The sequence below is a fragment of the Lethenteron reissneri genome, chromosome 5, assembly GCF_015708825.2.
Source record: "Lethenteron reissneri isolate LAM-NWPU_2019-01 chromosome 5, ASM1570882v1, whole genome shotgun sequence".
In the NCBI taxonomy this organism is placed as follows: Eukaryota; Metazoa; Chordata; class Hyperoartia; order Petromyzontiformes; family Petromyzontidae; genus Lethenteron; species Lethenteron reissneri.
The window spans coordinates 3,655,576-3,679,139 of record NC_083783.1 but is presented as its reverse complement, the minus strand read 5'-3'; the positions used below and the strand labels follow the sequence as shown (position 1 = coordinate 3,679,139).

Here is a 23,564-nt window from a genome sequence, read left to right as displayed (position 1 = left end):
GGCTTCAGCAGGGCCGGACAGGCTCACTACTCTTGGGGACGAGGGTGAATAACGGATGCCGTGTCGAGCACGCCGTCGTGACGCAGGACCACGCCGTCGTGACGCGGGACCACGCCGTCGTGACGCGGGACCACGCCGTCGTGACGACGCGGGACCACGCCGTCGTGACGCGGGACCACGCCAATGTGACGTGGGACCACGCCGTCGTGACGACGCGGGACCACGCCGTCGTGACGACGCGGGACCACGCCGTCGTGACCACGCCGTCGTGACGACGCGGGACCACGCCGTCGTGACGACGCGTGACCACGCCGTCGTGACCACGCCGTCGTGACCACGCCGTCGTGACGACGCGGGACCACGCCGTCGTGACGACGCGGGACCACGCCGTCGTGACGACGCGGGACCACGCCGTCGTGACGACGCGGGACCACGCCGTCGTGACGACGCGGGACCACGCCGTCGTGACCACGCCGTCGTGACGACGCGGGACCACGCCGTCGTGACGACGCGGGACCACGCCGTCGTGACCACGCCGTCGTGACGACGCGGGACCACGCCGTCGTGACGACGCGGGACCACGACGTCGTGACCACGCCGTCGTGACGACGCGGGACCACGCCGTCGTGACGACGCGGGACCACGCCGTCGTGACGACGCGGGACCACGCCGTCGTGACGACGCGGGACCACGACGTCGTGACCACGCCGTCGTGACGACGCGGGACCACGCCGTCGTGACGACGCGGGACCACGCCGTCGTGACGATGCGGGACCACGACGTCGTGACCACGCCGTCGTGACGACGCGGGACCACGCCGTCGTGACGACGTCGTGACCACGCCGTCGTGACGACGCGGGACCACGCCGTCGTGACGATGTGGAACCACGCCGATGTGACGTGGGACCACGCCGTCGTGACGTCACCACGCCGTCGTGACGTCACCACGCCGTCGTGACGACGTGGAACCACGCCGATGTGACGTGGGACCACGCCGTCGTGACGCGGGACCACGCCTTTGTGACATCACACACGAAGGAGCAGTGCGGCCGCGACACGTGGGGACGTTTATTTGAAGTCGGGGCAGCACGGCAACAAACACACGCGGCGATCGCGCAATTTACAAAAGTATTTACAAGCGAGGGGTGGGTGGGGGTTGTGAGCACATGCGCCTCCTCTCAGTATGTACACCGTGTTCATCGCCACCACCCGCACGACGGGGGAGGCCACAGCGGGCACAGAGCAGACGGGGGCCTCTTAAGTGGCCCGGGAGCTGGAATTGCCTTCCACGCGTACTCCCTGCAGCAGAAGCGGCGGCGGCAGCAGCAGCAGCAGCAAGGCAGTAGTGTATTTACAGTCGCGACAGCCAGGCTGGGCAATGCCACACTACCACGGTCTACATTCTACGCCAGGGTCGGGGGGCAGGGAAACCTCTTGCTTACGGAGGACTTTTAAATGCCTTTTGCCAGAGAGCGACACGTTAACACACAAACACAGGCGCGTGCCGGAGCTCTCTGTGAGTGACAGCAGCTGCGAGGCGCGCCGTTACAATCAGACACAGCGTTGTTGTTGTGGCCAGGTCATCGGGAAAATGTTTTCGTCCCCCTCTAGCACCCGACTAGTGCGGCTAAGAATCGGAGTCTTTATTTCGGCTGCAGGAGGAATCTGATGAGATGCGAAGTTCGTTTTGACACATGTCCAACTAAGACGCTAATGTGTGTGTGTGTACAGTTTGTAGGCCATTTCGAAGTGGTCACTCACCCAGGGGCTTAATTTCAGCTGGCTCTGTCTGCGTCAGCGACCCGAAACAAATATTTCTCACGGCAGGCACACGGCGTCTCGCACACATGTAATTGCTTTGGACGTTGCTACGAGTCACATGCCACCCGACCTCCCAAGTCTACTGAGCAACCGGGAAAAATTACAGGGTGCTTCGAATCTTTTTTAACACTTATATGGGACTATCGTTTTTAATGGAAAAAGAACGGATAATACACTGTAACATTATGACAAATGTGATGTTAATAGCTTCAAAAAGTCTCCACTTGTTCGCCATCGTTGTCAACGCACGCCTGGAATCTTCTCCAAGTGGTCTCCAGAACCCGGAGGCACATTTCTCGTGGTATTGTTGCAAATTCTCTGAAGTGTTAACTTTTTTTTGAAGCACCCTGCATTGCACGTACGTACGTTACGTTACGTTGAACTTCTTTCGCACCGTACGTAGGCACTCATGCCAACCACCCCGTGGTTTCCCGCGCGCCGCACCCAACGAAGCCATGGGTCGTGCGTGGCCCACGGGGTCTCCCGCCCGCGCCGCCGCTCTCCGCGCAAACAAAGCGTGGCCGGCTAAACCCCGCCGGGTGTCTCCCAGGAACCTCGCGTTCCCAGAGCGGTGAAGCGGGTGGTGGGGGGCGAGGGTCGTTACCACGGCGATTGCTGCCTCGCGCGGCCGAGCGGGACCACCGCAAGCGGATGTACGGCCTTCCCCCCCCCACTCACGGCCTCCCCCCACGGACCCCCCTCCCCACCACCGCTTCTCTTTCGCTGCGCCGTGCCGAGACGCGGGCGTTGTCGGGGTTCTCGGGACCCACGGGAGGGTTCGTGTCGAGGGCGTTGTGGGCTCCGCGTGGGCAGTGCGCGAGTTCACGTCGGGCGATGCCTGCGCCACAAAGTCCCCTCCCCCGTTCACATCTGGCCGTACATCTTTTTCGAAAAATGAAAAAATGTTGTCAAAAATTAAAAGACAAACCCCTGCAATCGGGCAATTCTCACTGTTGCCGACTGAGCAAGAACTACCGAGCGAGAGCACAACCTCTTTCTGCCAATCGTAAGTCGGCAACCAATCGGCAGCTGGGGGCTTATACCCCAGAGCTGAATTTCAGCCGATAGCAACCTGCTGAGCACAGTAGTCGCCCGTCAGAGGTCGCAACCGGGTACCCGATACCCGTACCCTACCCGATACCCGGCTACCCGTACCCGGCCGGGTACGGGTACCCGATTGCGACCCTGATGCGGCCGGGTACGGGTAGGCCGTGAGTCACTGGTGAGTAACCGTTTGTCACTCATTTCCCAACGTCTTGTCTCTTCTCACAATTCAAGTTCCTAGAATCAACCCACCCGCGCCTGCAACATGGCTTCATCCCAGAGGTCGCAATCAGGTACCCGATACCCGTACCCTACCCGTACCCGGCCGGGTACGGGTACCCGTTTGCGACCCTGGTGTGGCCGGGTACGGTTAAGGAATCAAAACCCGTTTGCGACCTCTGTCACCCGTCCAAGCTCAGGCTCACGACTGCTTAGCTTCCGAGATATGATGAGATGAGGGAAGGAGGAGGGGGGGGGGGTGAAAGTTCACCAAATCTTTGCCGAACTTTGCACACACTCGCTACGATGGGAATCAGCAGTGAGCCTTACGAGGGGTGCAGTGACCCTTGGATGCCCTCTACTCCGTGGGTCATTCAAGCAAACACATGACAGATCTCTGGAAACACGTGGATGGATCTATGGAAAAATGTGGCAGATCTGCGGCCCTGGCAGGGCCACGCATGCACGTGGTCACACGGTGGTCAGGGATTCATTTCAGGTCGTGTCTGGCCAGTTTGGTGGCCCGGAAAATAGTTCCGCACCCGTCACACCGCACGTAGTACACTTCTCGCTCTGGCTGCGGGCCACCTTCTCCAGCCTTGGCGGCGACCCGAAAAATAACGAGTGGGAAAGTAGGCCCTGGGTAAGAGACGAGGATGCGTGCTCCCTCGCCGGAGCGACACGCGGCGGTGTCAGCTGTGAGTGTCTCCCGTGCAAGTGGTGCTGTGTGTATGAGAGGTGTGCTGTTAGTGCTGTGATCCTGTGCTGTTAGTGCTGTGTGTGAGAGGGAGTGTGCTGTTAGTGCTGTGTGTATGAGAGGTGTGCTGTTAGTGCTGTGATCCTGTGCTGTTAGTGCTGTGTGTGAGAGGGAGTGTGCTGTTAGTGCTGTGTGTATGAGAGGTGTGCTGTTAGTGCTGTGATCCTGTGCTGTTAGTGCTGTGTGTATGAGAGGTGTGATGTTAGTGCTGTGATCCTGTGCTGTTAGTGCTGTGTGTATGAGAGGTGTGCTGTTAGTGCTGTGATCCTGTGCTGTTAGTGCTGTGTGTATGAGAGGTGTGCTGTTAGTGCTGTGATCCTGTGCTGTTAGTGCTGTGTGTATGAGAGGTGTGCTGTTAGTGCTGTGATCCTGTGCTGTTAGTGCTGTGTGTGAGAGGGAGTGTGCTGCTAGTGCTGTGTGTATGAGAGGTGTGCTGTTAGTGCTGTGATCCTGTGCTGTTAGTGCTGTGTGTATGAGAGGTGTGCTGCTAGTGCTGTGATCGTGTGTTAGTGCTGTGCGTGAGAGGGAGTGTGCTGCTAGTGCTGCGATCGTGTACTGTTTGAGACGCGGTGCCAGTGCCGTGCTGTTTGTGCTGTTGGTGTCGAGCCGCAGCCGTAGCAAGATGAGCACAGTTGGCTACGTACGGCGCGAAAGACGTTCAACGCACGTAAATGTTTACGAGCGGTGGTTTGTGATTCATGGTTATTGGTGGTGCTCAGTGGTTCGCGGTGATTAGGAATGGCGAGTAATTAGTAATGTTTAGTTAGTGATGGGAACTGGAGTGTGTGTGTGTGTGGTGAGTTCTAATCAGCGGCGCTTCGTGATGGAATTTCAGTGACACTTACTGGCCAGTGGGACGATTATCTAAAGCAGTCCTAGTTCAACACACATACACACGTGTACTGGTGATCGTGCGATGCATGCGTTGTGCCACATGGTTTGTGATGTGAATGCTGCAGGTGCCGTGCCGCGTGTTGTTCCACGTGGGTTCTGCTGTGCCGTGCGTGTTGTGCGGCGTGTTGTTCCATGCGTTGCACCCTGTGTGTTGTGCCATCTGCGTTGTGCCATCTGCGTTGTGCCATCTGCATTGCGCCGCGTGCGTTGTGCCATCTGCGTTGTGTCGCGTGGGTTCTCCTGCGCCGCGTGCGTCGTGCCGTGTGCGTCGTGCCACGTGGTCTCGTGACGCCGCGTGCGTTGTGCCGCGTGCGTTGTGCCGCGTGCGTTGTGCCCACGTGGTCTCGTGACGCCGCGTGCGTTGTGCCGTGTGCGTCGTGCCACGTGGTCTCGTGACGCCGCGTGCGTTGTGCCGCGTGCGTTGTGCCGCGTGCGTTGTGCCCACGTGGTCTCGTGACGCCGCGTGCGTTGTGCCGTGTGCGTCGTGCCACGTGGTCTCGTGACGCCGCGCCACGTGGTCCACGCCGCACTGCTCAGGGTGCCGTGGCGGGCGGCGCGGCCTCGGGTCGGCGGGTCGGTTCGATCTTGGGGGCGGTGGCGGCGGCGGCGGCGGCCTCGGCGTCGCCCTCGCACACGTGCACCACCACGCTGGGCGTGCGCTCCGTGCCGGCGTGCAGCTCGTACTTGTCTCCTGCACGGGGGAGGGCGGCGCGGCGGGGTGGGGGTACAGACGGATGGGGGGACGGCGTAAACAGGTGCAGTCTCCCACTCTTGTCGCACCTCCGATGAGCATGGTTGGCTGCGGACGGTGCGAAAGAAGGTCAACATACGTAGAGCCACCAGCGTCCGCTCGACTCGCCTCTCTATCCACGTGCTAGGAATAATAAGGGCCACCGCCTGAAATGTCACATGCGGTGTAGTTTTCCTATTCAGCCCGCAGCGTTATTGTCTTTGAATGTGTGGAGTTGATATTATTATTATTACGGGGATCCATGTAAATGTATGGGTGTACATGTGACTATGGGTGTCTGTGTCGGTCTATGGATGTGTCTCAGTGAGTCGATGGATCTCTGCATGGCGCTGAGATTCCTGTCGGAGCCCTGCTTGTTGCTCAGCTCTGCCCAGCGAGACGAGCAATCAGCGAGATGAGCAATTATCGGTTGTTTCACGAGCAACCACCATGGCCACAGAGGCCTCACACGGGTGAAAGCACACGGAGCCTGACTCGAGCATCACACTCACCCTCACTCACCCTCACTCACCCTCACTCTCTCACACACACACTCACACACTCTCACACACACACTCACACACTCACTCACACTCACACACTCACTCACACTCCCCTCACACACACCCTCACTCACACACTCACTTTCACACACACACACTCACTCTCACACACTCACACACACTCACTCACACACACTCACACACTCACTCTCACACACACACACTCACTCTCACACACTCACACACACACACTCATTCACACTCACACACACACTCACACACACACTCACTTTCACACACACCCACACACACTCTCACACACTCACACACACTCACTCACACACACACACTCACTCTCACACACACACACACTCACTCTCACACACACACACTCACTCACACTCACTCACACTCTCACACACACACACACACTCACTCTCACTTGAACCTCAATGTCAGTCTGTGAGTCTCTATGTGAGTCCTTGAACCTCAAAATGAGTCTGTGGGTCTCTATGTGAGTCATTGAACCTCAATGTGAGTCTGTGGGTCTCTATATGAGTCCTTGAACCTCAATGTGAGTCTGTGGTTTTCTATGCGAGTCCATAAACCTCAATGTGAGTCTGTGGGTCTCTATGTGAGTCCTTGATCCTCAATGTGAGTCTGTGAGTCTCTATGTGAGTCATTGAACCTCAATGTGAGTCTGTGGGTCTCTATATGAGTCCTTGAACCTCAATGTGAGTCTGTGGGTCTCTATGTGAGTCCATAAACCTCAATGTGAGTCTGTGGGTCTCTATGCGAGTCCGTGATCCTCAATGTGAGTCTGTGAGTCTCTATGTGAGTCCTTGAACCTCAAAATGAGTCTGTGGGTCTCTATGTGAGTCATTGAACCTCAATGTGAGTCTGTGGGTCTCTATATGAGTCCATAAACTTCAATGTGAGTCTGTGGTTCTCTATGCGAGTCCATAAACCTCAATGTGAGTCTGTGGTTCTCTATGCGAGTCCATAAACCTCAATGTGAGTCTGTGGTTCTCTATGCGAGTCCATAAACCTCAATGTGAGTCTGTGGGTCTCTATGCAAGTCCGTATCTGACACCGTTGACCGACAAGCTACCGATCTCTACGCCGCCCAATGGTCGTGTCTATGTTTCTCTACGCGAGTCTGTGCCTCACGCCACCGGTCGCACATCCCGCGATAGGAAATTAGCAGAGAGGAGGAGGAAGACTGACCGGGTCCCAGCTGCGCGATGGCGCACAGGAGGTCGTAGTTCACGAGCGGCGCGGGGTCGGGCCTGGGCTGCCACCCCTCGGGGGGGGACCCGGGGGGGGAGATGAGCCACACGCGGCCCGGCTGGGGTGGGGCCAGCGACGCCCCGGGACTCTGGGGGTCCCCCATCACGGCCTGCGCGACGGGGAGGGAGGGAGATAGGGGAGAGGGGGTCAATTGGGGTTAAGGGACAGGAGACACCAGGGGGGGGGGCAAGGGTTGAGGAGAGGGGGACACGGGGTAAGAGGAGCAGAGCAGAGGTCGCAAACGGGTTTTGATTCCTTACCCGTACCCGGCCGCACCAGGGTCGCAAACGGATACCCGTACCCGATACCCGGCCGGGTACGGGTAGCCGGGTATCGGGTAGGGTACGGGTATCGGGTACCCGGTTGCGACCTCTGGAGCAGAGTCAGGAGACGCCAAGGTGAGGATATGGACACGGGGACAGGGGGGTAGGAGGAGATGGAGACAGAGGGAGAGAGAGCTGGGGACAGGGACACTGGGCTTGTCTGCAAGGATGATTCGTGTGGCCAGGTCTGCACCAGCCAGGACGGAGCCTGGTCTCAGCAGGGCGCAGCCTGGTGTCAGCAGGGGGCCTTGTGTCAGCAGGGAGCCTGGTGTCAGCAGGGAGCCTGGTGTCAGCAGGGAGCCTGGTGTCAGCAGGGAGCCTGGTGTCAGCAGGGAGCCTGGTGTCAGCAGGGAGCCTGGTCTCAGCAGGGTGGAGCCTGGTGTCAGCAGGGGGAGCCTGGTGTCAGCAGGGAGCCTGGTCTCAGCAGAGAGCCTGGTCTCAGCAGGGAGCCTGGTCTCAGCAGGGAGCCTGGTCTCAGCAGGGAGCCTGGTCTCAGCAGGGAGCCTGGTGTCAGCAGGGAGCCTGGTGTCAGCAGGAAGCCTGGTCTCAGCAGAGGGAGCCTGGACAGTGCTCGTGTGGGTGACGAGCCGACGACCATTGATAGAAAGCAACAAAAACAACAACAGCAGGAGCTGTAGACCACCGCGGGGGCTGCCACTAAGCCGGAGTCGGGATGATCGGGGTCAGGGGTCAAAATACACCGGGGAGTGGGGAGGGGGTGGAGTGGTGATGTGGATTGGCATGGGGGGGGGGTACTGTAAGGGGGTCCACCCCAAAGCGCCTGGTTTTGTGGGGGGGGGGGTGTAAGTTTGTGGGTCACGTGAGGGTGGGGGGCTGTGTGTGATGAGTGTGATACGTGTGTGTGTGGGGTGTTGCTGTGTGGTTTTGTGTTGCAGGGAACGGTGGTGATGGTGGTGCGGTATTGGTGGTGGTGCGGTGATGAGGGGGTATTGGTGGTGGTGCGGTGTTGGTGGTGATGGGGGTGGGGAGCGGTGTTGGTGGTGGTGTTGGTGGTGGTGGGTTATGGGGGGGGGGGGGTTTGATGGTGTTGGTAGTGGTGCAGTGTTGGTGGTGGTGATGGGTGGTGGTGCGGTGTTGGTGGTGGTGCTGGTGGTGGTGGGTGATGGTGGGGACGGTGTTGGTGGTAGTGCGGTGTTGGTGGCGGTGGGTGATGGGGGGGGCGGTGGTGGGTGTTGGTGGTGATGGTGGGTGTTGGTGGCGGTGGGTGATGGGGGGGCGGTGGTGGGTGTTGGTGGTGCTGGGTGGTGTTGGCGGTGGTGGGTGTTGGTGGTGATGGTGGGTGTTGGTGGTGCTGGGGGGGTGTTGGCGGTGGTGGGTGTTGGTGGTGATGGTAGGTGTTGGTGGCGGTGGGTGATGGGGTGGCGGTGGTGGGTGTTGGTGGTGATGGTGGGTGTTGGTGGTGCTGGGTGGTGTTGGCGGTGGTGGGTGTTGGTGGTGATGGTAGGTGTTGGTGGCGGTGGGTGATGGGGTGGCGGTGGTGGGTGTTGGTGGTGATGGGGGGGTGTTGGCGGTGGTGGGTGTTGGTGGTGATGGTGGGTGTTGGTGGCGGTGGGTGATGGGGGGCCGGTGGTGGGTGTTGGTGGTAGTGCGGTGCTGGTGGTGGTGGGTGATGGGGGGCCGGTGGTGGGTGTTGGTGGTGATGGTGGGTGTTGGTGGCGGTGGGTGATGGGTGGTGTTGGCGGTGGTGGGTGTTGGTGGTGCTGGGTGATGGTGATGGGAGCGGTGTCCCACGTACGTGTGCCGCGTGCACGTGCAGCGTGCCCCCCCCTGGGAGCCGCGTCCCGTGCAGCGCCGAGCGCGCTCGCGCCGCCGCCTCGGGGCTCGCAAACTGCACCGCGACGCGGGGGGGGGGCGCCCCCCCCCGCTCCTCCTCCTCCGCCCCCCTCTCCTCCTCCGCCCCCCTCTCCTCCTGCTCCTCCTGCACGCGGGGCCACGCCACGCGGCCTCCCTGCGCTCCGAACAGCGCGACGAGCTCAGCCTGCACAAAGACAAATGTGCCCCTTGTAGCCTTGGGCAGACTTTAGGGCCAAGTGCTGTAAGCGAGTGCCTATTAAGTGTGTGGGGCGGCGTTTGAGGGTGTGGTGGGTGGAGCACCCAAAGACCCCCCGTATATCTTCCTGGTTCTTTCGGTAAAGTCACGTAGAATGGAAATAATAAAATAATAAAAATAAAACATAATAAAATAATTCTCACGACGTTTCGGCCACAACGCAAGCAGCCGTCCTCAGGTGAAGAACAGGTCTGTCGAGAAGACAGAGTCTGAAGCTTTAAATCGAAATTTAAACCACCCGTATAACCTGAACAGACTGCTGTTTGTGAGCACCTATTAAGGTCGGCACGGTACACGAGGGGGTGGGTGACCAGCACCACGCCCGGCCGCCTTTGTATCACCAGCGACGATGTTTACACACCGCACCAGGTTCTCATTTGAGGCCGAGTCGACCTAGGGGAGGCCTAGGACCGCTTTAGATAATCGTCCCACTGGCCAGTAAGTGCCACTGAAACTCCATCATCACGAAGCGCCACTGATTATAACTCACCGCACACACACACACTCATGTTCCCATCACTAACTAAACATTGCTAATTACTCGCCATTCCTAATCACCGCGAACCACTGGGGACCGCCCATAACCATGAATCACAAACCACCGTTCAATATACATTTACGTACGTGTGTTGAACTTCTTTCGCACCGTACGTAGTCAACCGTGTTCATCGGAGGTGCGAGACAAGGACGACAAACTCAAGACAAAAAGCAGCTCTAAAGAAGTTCGTTTTCAATCGAGATCCTCTCAATCACATCGGCGGCACATGGTCGGTTTGGAGCGGTGGCGCAGTCATTAGCGCACTCCTCTGCAACACCGACGACCCGAGTTCGATTCCCAGCCATGGCCCCCTATGAGTGGCGAGCGGTGGTGGTGGTGGTGGCAGTGGTGGTGGTGGTGGTGGCGGTGGTGGCGGTGGCGGCGGTGGTGGTGGTGGTGGTGGCGGTGGTGATGGTGGTGGCGGTGGTGGCGGTGGTGGTGGCAGTGATGGCGGCGGTGGTGGCGGTGGCGGCGGTGGCGGTGGCGGTGGCGGTGGCGGCGGTGGCGGTGGTGGCGGCGGTGGCGGCGGCGGTGGCGGCGGCGGTGGCGGTGGTGGTGGCGGTAGCGGCGGTGGTGGCAGTGGTGGTAGCGGTGGTGGCGGTGGTGGCTACACTTCTGCTTCTGCACGTGGCTGCTGGCTGTGATCTCGCACTCTGGAGGCAGCAGCAACAGCGAGAGTTGGTGGATCACCGCCACGCAAATATCGCCAATCTGCCTTCCCTGGCTCGGGCAGGAGAAAGCAGTCGAGCAAGTGGACTGATCGCCATCGGTTTCCGTCTGTACGGGGATAGAGCGTTGCCCCCTCTCGCAAGGCGTGGGCTTTCTCCGAATGCTCTTCTTTCCTGCCACGCGCACGAACCGCTCACACATTGGCCAGAAACGTCATAGAATGAATATCTAACGGTGATAAATAATTCACATGAAGTGTATTGTATCTGAAATATGAACTGATCCTGACTTGCCACCAACCTCCCGACGGCTCCACCTCCCCGTGCTGACCAGGGTCTGAAGTGAAACCACTCCCGCTGGAGACAGACCGGCGTGGAGAGGCTCTCATCCAGCAGTGGATTGACAAGGCAGCTGTAGATTTCACCCATGTGGCGGTTGCTCTTGCTCCGGTGTCTCTTTACATCACAGCGGTTCGTCACCGTTGCCTCTGTCCTCGTTTTGGTGAGCCAGGCCACTGTTGGCAAATGAGACTCGAACCAAGCACCCATTTAAGGCTGAGTCGACCTAGGCGATGCTCAACTTCAAGTTCTCATTTTTATTTCGTCGATATCAGCCACGCCCCAGAATCTAACTCATCCTTCGACGCGCAGTGCGCTAACGACTGCGCCGCCAGACACGCACACAAAGACAAGAGGCAAAACTTGCCCCGTGTTGGGGCATAGTGCTGTTAGCGAGCACCTATTAAGGCCAGCACGGCATATGAGGGTGCAGTCCTCTGTGAGAGCAGGAGAAGCAGCTCCTGTGCTATCTTGAAGAGGCAGCAGCGCAAATCTACCAAGGGAAGACTTGTGGCTGCAACTCAGAGCTCTACATCCTCCCTGGCCTGTCCAGGGTGCCACAGAGGATTCCGGGCTCGGAGTGGCCTGTTCAGCCATCTGCGCACTCATCAAAACCCCACAAAATGACAAACGTGCCACGGTCATCATCAACTATCATGGACGAACAAGAGAGAGAGAGGGGGAGGGTGGCCAACACCACGCCCGGCTGCCTTTGCCTCCCCAGTTGCTGACGTTTACCCACCGTTCACCAGGCACTCATTGCAAGGCCGAGCCGACCTAGGGAAGACTCAGGACCGGTGCAGATATTCGTCACCGATATCGGCAGCGAGCGGGAATCGAACTCGGGTCGCGCGGCGCGCCGGTTAGCGCAGTGCGCTAGAGACGCGCGCGCGCACGTCACTCCGCCGTGAGCGGACCAGCCAAGGTCACTCGCAAGAGCCCTTCGCTAATTGACGTGCGCTCCGGGACCGTTTCCCGTTTGCGGCTCCGACTGCTGCTGAGCGAGCGGTCGATCGTCCCTGCGAGGGGCAGAGCAAGATCGCAACAATGACGGCGATGACGGCGATGACGACGATGACGACGATTCCAAAGCATCCAGCAAAGCCACGCAGAGTCCTCACAGACTCCTCTTTGAGGAGGGTCCTGCCACGTTGGGGCCTTTTGGCCGATCACGTTAGAGAGGAAACTGGAAAACCTGCTTTAAAAAACAACCCGTGACCCTTAAAATTATCCATAACGCTAGCCCTAATCCTAACTCCAACCCTATATCCCAACTCGAACCCTAATTCTAACCCTAACTCTGGCCTTAACCATAACTCTACCCTCTACCCAGGGATACATTTCAGTAGAGTCTGTCTGGGTCAGTGCGCCAAAAAATATCTCCAGCACCCAGCACACCACATCCAGTATACGTCTCGCTGTGGGGCTGCGGTGGGTACGTCTACCAGTCACGTGCCACTCGCTCCAGCAGTGCCCACAACGACCCGGAAGATATTCCGCGAGACGTTAAAATTACCGCCGTGCGATATTGTATTTCGCGGCATTCGCGCAAACCGCATCTCACAACGGAGGTGCGGGGCAAAACCACGGCCGACAAGGACGAGCGGAACGGAAGCCGGAGCCAGCGCTACCGACGATTGCCCAGGCGCTGGGGTCTGCCAACCAGTAATGGGACGAAAAACTTGCGATGTGACTGATTACAGTCATCACAATTGAGTAATTTTTTGCGGTGTTTCAGTTTCAGTTTCATTTATTTGGTATAGCCCTGTGAGCCATTCGGCTCTTGAATCGGGTGCAACCGCAACAAACAAAAACATGAACATGAAAACATCTTAAAGTGACTGTACAAACAGAAAATCCAGGAAAAGACAGCAAAATATTGCAGAAAAAGCACCGTACACCAACGCTGTGTGCAAAAATCCCAGTGGGATGCAAATCAAACAACAACAACAACCACAAGACAACTTAGATTAAAGCCATCAGACTAACTCCGTACAAACAAACATGGCCAAACCAAAAAGCGTTTTCGAAATCACCAAAATAAAGCCATAAAAGCAACGTAACAGTAATCATAGGAACTGTGACAAAGTGGCAAAGTTGGCACGCTATGGCCTACTCTCGCGAAGGACGCCGCCGGATCTTTAACGTCCGCTGCGAGGCACGCGGTGTGTTTTTGGATGACGCAAACCCGCAGTATTAATCGGGGCGGCCGCTGGATTCGAACCTTGAACATTTGCAACAAGCGGCGGACGTGCTACCACTAGGCCATGGCGTGGCCCCTTACAAGCCCTGCCTGTCTATACACCTACCCTATAACAATTCCCGATACTACTACTCCACACTACTAACGTTATACCCCTAACCTATGACCCTACCTTATACTACCCCACACCACTAACCCTATACCCCCACCCTACCTTTTACTACCCCACAGCACTAACCCTATACTCCTACCCCAAAACCCTACCTCTTACTACCCCACACCACTAACCCTATACTCCTACCCTATAACCCTACCTTATACTACCCCACACCACTAACCCTATACCCTTACCCTATAACCTTTCCCTATACTACCCCATACCACTAATCCTTTACCCCTACCCTAATACCCTTCCCTATACTACCCCACACCACTAACCCTATACCCCTACCCTATAACCTTTCCCTATACTACCCCATACCACTAACCCTATACCCCTACCCTAATACCCTTCCCTATACTACCCCACACCACTAACCCCGTACCCCTACCGGAGAACCCTTCCCATATTCCGTTACACAGCTAACCTGAAGCCTGTACCCCGACATCTATCCTTGTCTCTACCCCCAACCTCCACGTGCTTCTCGAATACCCCCCTCCCCCCACTCCCACGGGGTCTCCGTGGGGTCCCCGCGGGGTCCCCGTGAGGCCCGGGGTCTCTCCCCACCTCCTCGAGCCGCGTCTGTGTTGTTTCTATCGCCATTCACGGAGACCCCACTCGGGGGAGGTGAGTCGCGGAGCGAGCGGACGGGAAGCTGCCTCATTCATCCGCGAGTCGATCCACGGCGTCAGATCTACACAGACTCAGAGGTTCATCGACTCACGCAGAGACCCATAAGCCTCACCACATAGAGACCCATAAACTCGCATAAAGACCGTATACTCACATAGAAACCCATAAACTCGCATAAAGACCCAAATACCCACATACAGACTGTAGCCTCACATAGAGACATATAACCTCACATTGAGACCGTATACTCACATAGAGACCCATAGACTCGCATAGAGACCTATAATCTCACATAGAGACCGTATACTCACATAGAGACCGTAGCCTCACATAGAGACCCATAGACTCGCATAAGACCCAAAGACTCACATAGAGACCTATAACCTCACATAGAGACCCATAGACTCGCATAGAGACCATATACTCACATAGAGACATATAACCTCACATAGAGACCCATAGACTCGCATAAGACCCAAAGACTTACATAGAGACCCATAGACTCGCATAAGACCCAAAGACTCACATAGAGACCCATAGACTCGCATAAGACCCAAAGACTCACATAGAGACCCATAGACTCGCATAAGACCCAACGACTCACATAGAGACCCATAGACTCGCATAAGACCCAAAGACTCACATAGAGACCCATAAACTCGCATGAAGACCCAAATATTCACATAGAGACCTATAACCTCACATAGAGACCATATACTCACATAGAGACCCACAGACTCACATTGAGGTTCATGGACTCGCATAAAGACCCATAGACTCGCATAAATACCCACAGAGGGACCGTAGCCTCACACAGAGACCTATAGACTCACACAGAGGCAAATAGACTCACATAGTCGTATAGACTCACACAGAGACCCATACACTCACCCAGAGACCCATAGACACACACAGAGATCCAGACTCGCATAGAGACCCATACACTCACATAGAGACCCATATGCTTATACAGAGACCCATATACTTATCCAGATACTTGCAGGCTCACATAAAGACCCATAGACTCACACATAGACCAATAGACTCACACAGAGGCCAATAGACTCACATAGTCGTATAGACTCACACAGAGACCCATACACTCACCCAGAGACCCATAGACACACACAGAGATCCAGATTCACATAGAGACCCATATACTTATCCAGAGACTTATAGGCTCACATAAAGACCCATAGACTCACACATAGACCAATAGACTCACACACAGAGATACAAAGGCTCGCATAGAAATCGGTGAACTCACACGGAGTAAAATGCGATCACCACTGCGTCACCGCTCCACCCAGACACCCCGTCACAAACGTACAGCACCCGCACTCTTTCCATTGAGCGGGGCCGCATTGCTGAGATAGAATGTCCTCACTAATGACATCGGGTAATCCAGCAGCGTTGTCAAAAATATATTTGTTATTGGATTTTTTTTCGCTGCACACAAGAAAGAACAAAAGGGCGCTGAAGGACGTTGGGCGATTTAAAAATAATAATAATAACCGCACGCGACTAAGGGGCCGTCCATAAATGACGTCACGCACCTAGGGGGGGGGGGGAGTCAGACATTTGTGACGATGTGTGACGAGGGGGGGGGGGGGTTTGAGAAATGTGACGTCACATCAAAATGCGCAACTTTAAATAAATGGACGTTTTAATAAATGTTTTCTCCTACAACATCAGAGTGCAGCGACACATTAAATACGCACTACAATGACAATAGTTTAAAGCGATTTGAAGCATTTTTTATTTTTCTTTAGGTGGGGGGGGGGGGGGGCAGAGCTTTGTGACGTCATATTCGAGGGGGGGGGGTCTGACTTTTTGTGACACCGTGTGACGAGGGGGGGTGGGGGTCAAAAATCGTCCAAAATCGCGTGACGTCATTTATGGACGGCCCCCAACCGCCCGGGACCATCGTGTACCCGACGCCTCCTCGTTGATGAGGGGGTCGGGGGGGGGCAGAGATCATCTGGGGAGCCGCAGCGTCGGTTTAACAACTCCCCGCCTGGCTGATGACACCCAGAAGGTTGAAAACGACCCACAGCTTTGCCCACTTAGACAGACTGCTGCTGCTGTTGCTGCTGCTGTTGTTGCTGCTGCTGCTGTTGCTGCTGCTGTTGTTGCTGCTGTTGCTGTTGCTGCTGTTGCTGTTGCTGCTGTTGTTGCTGCTATTGCTGCTGCTGTTGCTGCTATTGCTGCTGCTGTTGCTGCTGCTGTTGTTGCTGCTGCTGCTGTTGCTGCTGCTGTTGTTGCTGCTGTTGCTGCTGTTGCTGCTGTTGCTGCTGCTGTTTCTGCTGTTGTTGCTGCTGCTGCTGTTGCTGCTGCTGTTGCTGCTGTTGCTGCTGCTGTTGCTGCTGCTGCTGTTACTGCTGTTGCTGCTGCTGCTGTTGCTGCGGCGGGATAATATTGGCTTGGAAAGCCACTTAGGGACCGATAATTGAATTGACAGCTATAATGCGCATTTCCACCCGTACACCCCAATGTGCCCCGTGTATGGAAATGAGGAAATAAACAGAACCTGCAGGGTGAACGGACAGAACTAGGGGGGGGGGGGAGCACATACTCTTAGGTTTTTTCGGTAAAGTCACACGTAGGTAAAAAATAAATAATACAAGATAAATAATAAAAATAATAGAAGAAATACTAAATCACGACGTTTCGGAGGCAACACCAGCTTCCGTCTTCAGGTGGAATCGTCACAGCACGATTGCTGTATCAAGTATTATTATTCTTCTGTTATTTTTATTATTTATCTTTTATTATCTATTTTTTACCTACGTGACTTCACCGAAAAAACATAAGAGTATAAATCCTTGCAGTCACGAAAGCTTCAGATCTAGGGTAGAGGACAGTTTATAGAGCCGAGTTTTCAAGACGGGACTTACACATATCCAACGACTCTGAGTGCCTTATTAGCAAATACAAAGCGTCCCACAGCTTGGAAGCAGCACTGCCAAAAGCCCAGTCAGCCCGGGGATAGAGCCCTGACCTTGGAGTCCTTCACAGAAGGCGATCAGAACATCTAAGAGACCTCGTCTGGTCGTGTTGTGTGCACGAATGTTGAACTTCTTTCGCACCGTACGTAGCCAACCGTGCTTATCGGAGTTGCGGGTGATGACAACAGACTGAACGCACTGAATTCGTTCTAAAGAGATTCGTTTTTAATCTAGATGTAAAAGTGCATAGCCACAGTGGTTCACTAATATCAGAAGGAAGAGCGTTCCAGACGGCCGCAGAAGCGCATCTGTTGGCCAACCAACAAAAGCTGCTACTGCTACTGCTGCTACTGCTGCTCCTGCTGCTCCTGCTGCTACTGCTGCTCCTGCTGCTGCTGCTGCTGCTACTGCTGCTGCTGCTACTACTGCTGCTGCTCCTGCTGCTGCTACTGCTGCTACTGCTGCTGCTACTGCTGCTACTGCTGCTCCTGCTGCTGCTGCTGCTGCTACTGCTGCTGCTGCTGCTACTGCTGCTGCTGCTACTGCTGCTGCTACTGCTGCTACTGCTGCTGCTACTGCTGCTACTGCTGCTGCTACTGCTGCTGCTACTGCTGCTGCTGCTACTGCTGCTCCTGCTGCTGCTACTGCTGCTACTGCTGCTACTGCTGCTGCTACTGCTGCTGCTGCTACTGCTGCTGCTGCTCCTGCTGCTACTGCTGCTGCTACTGCTGCTGCTGCTGCTACTACTGCTGCTGCTGCTACTGCTGCTACTACTGCTGCTACTGCTGCTGCTACTGCTGCTGCTGCTACTGCTGCTACTACTGCTGCTACTGCTGCTGCTGCTACTGCTGCTACTGCTGCTGCTACTGCTGCTGCTACTGCTGCTACTGCTGCTGCTACTGCTGCTGCTGCTACTGCTGCTACTACTGCTGCTACTGCTGCTACTGCTACTGCTGCTACTGCTGCTGCTACTGCTGCTGCTGCTACTGCTGCTACTACTGCTGCTACTGCTGCTGCTGCTACTGCTGCTACTGCTGCTGCTACTGCTGCTGCTGCTGCTACTACTGCTGCTACTGCTGCTGCTGCTACTGCTGCTACTGCTGCTACTGCTGCTGCTGCTACTACTGCTGCTACTGCTGCTGCTGCTACTGCTGCTACTGCTGCTGCTACTGCTGCTGCTGCTACTGCTGCTACTACTGCTGCTACTGCTGCTGCTGCTACTGCTGCTGCTACTGCTGCTGCTGCTACTGCTGCTACTGCTGCTGCTGCTACTGCTGCTGCTACTGCTGCTGCTGCTACTGCTGCTACTACTGCTACTACTGCTGCTACTGCTGCTGCTACTGCTGCTGCTGCTACTGCTGCTGCTACTGCTGCTACTGCTGCTGCTGCTACTGCTGCTGCTGCTACTGCTGCTGCTGCTCCTGCTGCTGCTGCTGCTACTGCTGCTGCTGCTCCTGCTGCTGCTCCTGCTGCTGCTGCTGATGCTACTGCTGCTACTACTGCTGCTGCTGCTGCTGCTACTGCAAGGATGAGCGGAGTTGGCATGATGATGGTTGATAGCTGCTTGACGAGATGAGCGGCGTGGTTCAGTCACGTGTGCGAGCCCTTAGTGCTGCGTGTACTGAGCTGCCCTCCCAGGGCCGGAGGACCGGTGACTGCAATCGGCGAGAGACGCGCAGGGGAAAGTGACGCGGCCTGTAGCGGTGGCGCGTCGCAGACGACAACGGTTCGGCTCCCGCGGCCGCCCCGATTAATACTGCGTGGTGTAATCACCCCAACAACAACAACGATTCGCCCCGTCTGCTTCAAAGATCCTGTGACATCATTCACAGGAGTCGCCCTTTGTCGGTGGCTTCAGCGGCGTGGGTCCGTAATGACCCAATTGGAACAATTAGACCGCACATCACTCCGCGGGGTTACGCACAGTAGCCATCATCATCGTCGTCGCTCCCTTACTGAGAACACTTTTTCAGGACCCTGCTGAAGGCAGAGCCACTCCCTGGCTTCCTGTGGCGGTGGCTTGGGGAGGCCTCCATCCAGCAGTGGATTTGTCAAGGTGGTGAGAGCCTTCGACACTTCGCGTGACCTCAAAGTGCACCTGGCCTGGCACAGGCGTCGTGCTGATGGCGAGTGGCGGGGTATTGGTAGTATCACTATTATTGGTGATGGTGGCGCTGACGATGATGGTATTGTGGAATCTGGCACCAGGAAGGAAGCAACAGCGAGCGGGTCGTGTGGCAGCGGTCGCAAACGGGTTTTGATTCCTTACCCGTACCCGGCCGCACCAGGGTCGCAAACGGGTACCCGTACCCGGCCGTACCCGTACCCTACCCGTACCCGGCCGGGTACGGGTAGGGTACGGGTATCAGGTACCTGATTGCGACCTCTGGGATGAAGCCATGTTGCAGGCGCGGGTGGGTTGATTCTAGGAACTTGAATTGTGAGAAGAGACAAGACGTTGGGAAATGAGTGACAAACGGTTACTCACCAGTGACTCACGGCCTACCCGTGCCCGGCCGCACCAGGGTCGCAAACGGGTACCCGTACCCGTACCCGGCCGGGTACGGGTAGCCGGGTATCGGGTAGGGTACGGGTATCGGGTACCCGGTTGCGACCTCTGGCGTGTGGGCATGCCCCCCCCTCACCACCTTCCCCAAAGCCTGCCTCGCAGTGGGGGTGGGGCCACATGGGTGGATGTAGAGGTGGGGGTCGCGCTGTTGTTTATTGTGGAGTGGAAAACTCCCCCCCCCCACCCCCCTTGCTCTTCTCTGCCCCCCCGTGGGCTGTGGGGGTCTCCGTGGCGATGCCGGGAGGGATGACGTGAAGGAGGAGGGGGGGAGAGCGAGAGAGAGAAAAATAAAACAGCCACGCTAAGCACTGCGCCACCGCTCCCGCGAGCCCCAGACTCGGCACGGGCCAGAAGGTGGACATCACCCCCAGACGTGTCCTGGTGGTGGATCGGGTGCTGGGTGGGGCTATGCCCCCCACCCCCCACCACCACCACCACACAAACGCATAACGATAGGTAATTATACCAATTAGCGAGAGGGAGGGGTGGGGGAGCGGTTCAATTAGCGATGTGTGGGGTGGTGGTGGGGGCGGCTTAGCCCGCTGCTGCTACTGTCGTCTCGTCTGTCCTCGGGTCGAGGCCTGCGAGTGGAGAGACCCCTTCAGAGGCCACAGCAATGGCGTGGGCCGTTGCAGCGCTGCGCTTTGCCCTCTACACACACGCTGAGCTCTCTCCCCGTCTCTCTTGCCTTGGGCTCCAGTTGCACCGTGCGTTGCCCGTAGACACACGCACACACACGTGTACACACACACGCGTACCGTTCACACACATACACGTGCATACACACACACGTACGTATACACGTGTGTATACGTACGTGTGTGTGTGCACGAACACGTGTGTTGGCACAGTAGGGGGCACGGGTGGTGCATCAGCCAGTCATCTCGGTCATCTCAGTCAGTCGACCCGTGGCACCTGCTGGGTCTGCCCCGTGACCTCCTGCCAGCGGGCGTTCGACACTTCACGTGGCCTCAAGGTGCACATAGCCTGGCACAAGCATCGTGGTGACGTCACCACCACTTAGTGGCGAATGTCGGTTGTTGTTGTGTATACGCACACCCGTGGTGAAGGTGGTGATGGTGGTGGTGCTGGTGGTGGTGCTGGTGGTGGTGCTGGTGGTGATGGTGGTGGTGCTGGTGGTGGTGGTGCTGATGGTGGTGCTGGTGGTGCTGGTGGTGGTGCTGGTGCTGGTGGTGGTGAATGTGAGCGTGGTGGTGAATGTGAGCGTGGTGCTGGTGCTGGTGATGGTTGTGGTGCTGGTGCTGGTGGTGGTGATGGTGCTGGTGGTGAATGTGAGCGTGGTGCTGGTGGTGGTGCTGGTGGTGGTGGTGCTGGTGCTGGTGGTGCTGGTGGTGGTGATGGTGGTGGTGGTGAATGTGAGCGTGGTGGTGAATGTGAGCGTGGTGGTGAATGTGAGCGTGGTGCTGGTGGTGCTGGTGGTGGTGAATGTGAGCGTGGTGGTGAATGTGAGCGTGGTGGTGAATGTGAGCGTGGTGGTGGTGAATGTGAGCGTGGTGGTGAATGTGAGCGTGGTGCTGGTGGTGATGGTGGTGGTGGTGGTGCTGGTGGTGGTGAATGTGAGCGTGGTGGTGGTGAATGTGAGCGTGGTGGTGGTGAATGTGAGCGTGGTGGTGGTGGTGATGGTGGTGCTGGTGGTGCTGGTGGTGGTGAATGTGAGCGTGGTGGTGGTGAATGTGAGCGTGGTGGTGGTGAATGTGAGCGTAGTGGTGGTGGTGCTGGTGGTGGTGAATGTGAGCGTGGTGGTGAATGTGAGCGTGGTGGTGGTGAATGTGAGCGTGGTGGTGAATGTGAGCGTGGTGCTGGTGGTGATGGTGGTGGTGGTGGTGCTGGTGGTGGTGAATGTGAGCGTGGTGGTGGTGAATGTGAGCGTGGTGGTGGTGAATGTGAGCGTGGTGGTGGTGGTGATGGGGGTGCTGGTGGTGCTGGTGGTGGTGAATGTGAGCGTGGTGGTGGTGAATGTGAGCGTGGTGGTGGTGAATGTGAGCGTGGTGGTGAATGTGAGCGTGGTGGTGGTGAATGTGAGCGTAGTGGTGGTGGTGCTGGTGGTGGTGAATGTGAGCGTGGTGGTGAATGTGAGCGTGGTGCTGGTGGTACTGGTGGTGGTGAATGTGAGCGTGGTGGTGAATGTGAGCGAGGTGGTGGTGCTGGTGGTGCTGGTGGTGGTGAATGTGAGCGTGGTGGTGGTGAATGTGAGCGTGGTGGTGAATGGGAGCGTGGTGCTGGTGGTGCTGGTGGTGGTGAATGTGAGCGTGGTGGTGGTGAATGTGAGCGTGGTGGTGAATGTGAGCGTGGTGGTGAATGTGAGCGTGGTGCTGGTGGTGCTGGTGGTGGTGAATGTGAGCGTGGTGGTGAATGTGAGCGAGGTGGTGGTGCTGGTGGTGCTGGTGGTGGTGAATGTGAGCGTGGTGGTGGTGAATGTGAGCGTGGTGGTGAATGTGAGCGTGGTGGTTGCTTCCCCGCCGTGTACCTGCACGTCCTCGCTCAGGGGTCCCGCGTCCGCGAAGTCGGCGACGAGGACGGCGCTCGATTCGCAGCCCCCGCGCCGCGAGGGCATCGCGGGGGGCCGGGGAGACGCGGCCAGGGCCGGCACGGGGAGAGGAGCACACCAGCTCTTGACGATGCTGCTGCTGCTGATGATGATGCTGCTGATGATGATGAAGCCGGCCCGGCGCGAAGTTCTGCTGCTGGAGTGCGCGATGAGGTTGTTGCGTCAGCTACGTGCGATAGCGCACCGGGAGATCGAGGGGGTGGTTGGTGGTGGTGGCTGTGTGTTGCTACCCCACCGGGAGATCGAGGGGGTGGTTGGTGGTGGTGGCTTTGTGTGTGTGTGTTGATAGCTCACCGGGAGATACAGAAGGTGGTTGGTGGTGGTGTGTGTGTGTGTGTTGATATCCCACCGGGAGATACAGAAGGTTGGTGGATGGTGGCTGTGTTTGTAGTCTCACCGGCGGACACAGGAGGAAGGGGGGGGGGGGCACGAGAGGGCCCGGGACGCGATGCGTATCCTCCTGCGAGCTCGGGGCCGCGCAGGCTGATGTCCGCGTCGCTCTCAGCTCGCCCGCCTTTAAAGCGCGCGTCACCGCTCACGCGTCACTCTCCCCCCCTGCCCCCCCCCTCTCCTCCTTCCCCCTGCCCCCCCCTCTCCTCCCTCCCCCTGCCCCCCTCTCCTCCCTCCCCCTGCCCCCCCTCTCCTCCCTCCCCCTGCCCCCCTCTCCTCCCTCCCCCTTACCCCCCCCCTCTCCTCCCTCCCCGCGGGGTGGCAGAGGGAGACGACGCGCGGTCAAGGGCGTCGCGACTCTCAGCGCGAGCGACAGCCCAGTGCCCCCCCCCACCAATACCCCGAGTCCCACGTGCCCCCCACCACCACCACCAATACCCCGGGTCCCACGTGCCCCCCCCCCCACCACCAATACCCGGGTCCCACGTGCCCCCCCCCCCACCACCATCAATACCCCGGGTCCCACGTGCCCCCCCCCCCCACCACCACCACCAATACCCCGGGTCCCACGTGCCCCCCCCCCCCCACCACCAATACCCGGGTCCCACGTGCCCCCCCCCCACCACCAATACCCGGGTCCCACGTGCCCCCCCCCCCCCACCACCACCACCAATACCCCGGGTCCCACGTGCCCCCCCCACCACCACCACCACCAATACCCCGGGTCCCACGTGCCCCCCCCCCACCACCAATACCCGGGTCCCACGTGCCCCCCCCCCACCACCAATACCCGGGTCCCACGTGCCCCCCCCCCCACCACCACCACCAATACCCCGGGTCCCACGTGCCCCCCCCACCACCACCACCACCAATACCCCGAGTCCCACGTGACCCC

At 57.6% G+C, this 23,564-nt stretch overlaps 1 protein-coding gene across 3 annotated transcripts; it reads right to left on the bottom strand.

Annotated features, from left to right (window-relative positions):
- Positions 1-1,054: 1,054 nt before the first annotated feature.
- On the bottom strand, positions 1,055-22,788 carry RCAN1 (regulator of calcineurin 1). 3 transcript variants are annotated; one of them, XM_061567056.1, is made up of 5 exons: positions 22,677-22,788; positions 22,199-22,412; positions 9,338-9,580; positions 7,196-7,367; positions 1,055-5,426 (listed from the first exon to the last, which is right to left on the bottom strand). In XM_061567056.1, exons 2-5 carry the CDS (start codon positions 22,283-22,285, stop codon positions 5,269-5,271), a joined length of 660 nt encoding a protein of 219 aa, XP_061423040.1. In that variant the 5' UTR covers positions 22,286-22,412; positions 22,677-22,788; the 3' UTR covers positions 1,055-5,268. The 3 variants fall into 3 exon arrangements, with proteins under 3 accessions (XP_061423040.1, XP_061423021.1, XP_061423030.1); XM_061567037.1 differs by having other exon boundaries at positions 22,199-22,415; positions 22,677-22,782; XM_061567046.1 differs by having other exon boundaries at positions 22,199-22,415; positions 22,629-22,696.
- Between the last annotated feature and the right edge of the window lie 776 nt (positions 22,789-23,564).

Bases quoted from the DNA above. Each gene is read 5' to 3' on its own strand.
- RCAN1 (XM_061567056.1), bottom strand. From the start codon at position 22,285: ATGCCCTCGCGGCGCGGGGGCTGCGAATCGAGCGCCGTCCTCGTCGCC. The intron at 9,581-22,198 runs GTACACGGCGGG...GTCTTTGTGCAG, and splicing joins CCCTGAGCGAGGACGTGCAG to GCTGAGCTCGTCGCGCTGTT. The intron at 7,368-9,337 runs GTACGTGGGACA...CCCGTCGCGCAG, and splicing joins TGCACGTGCACGCGGCACAC to GCCGTGATGGGGGACCCCCA.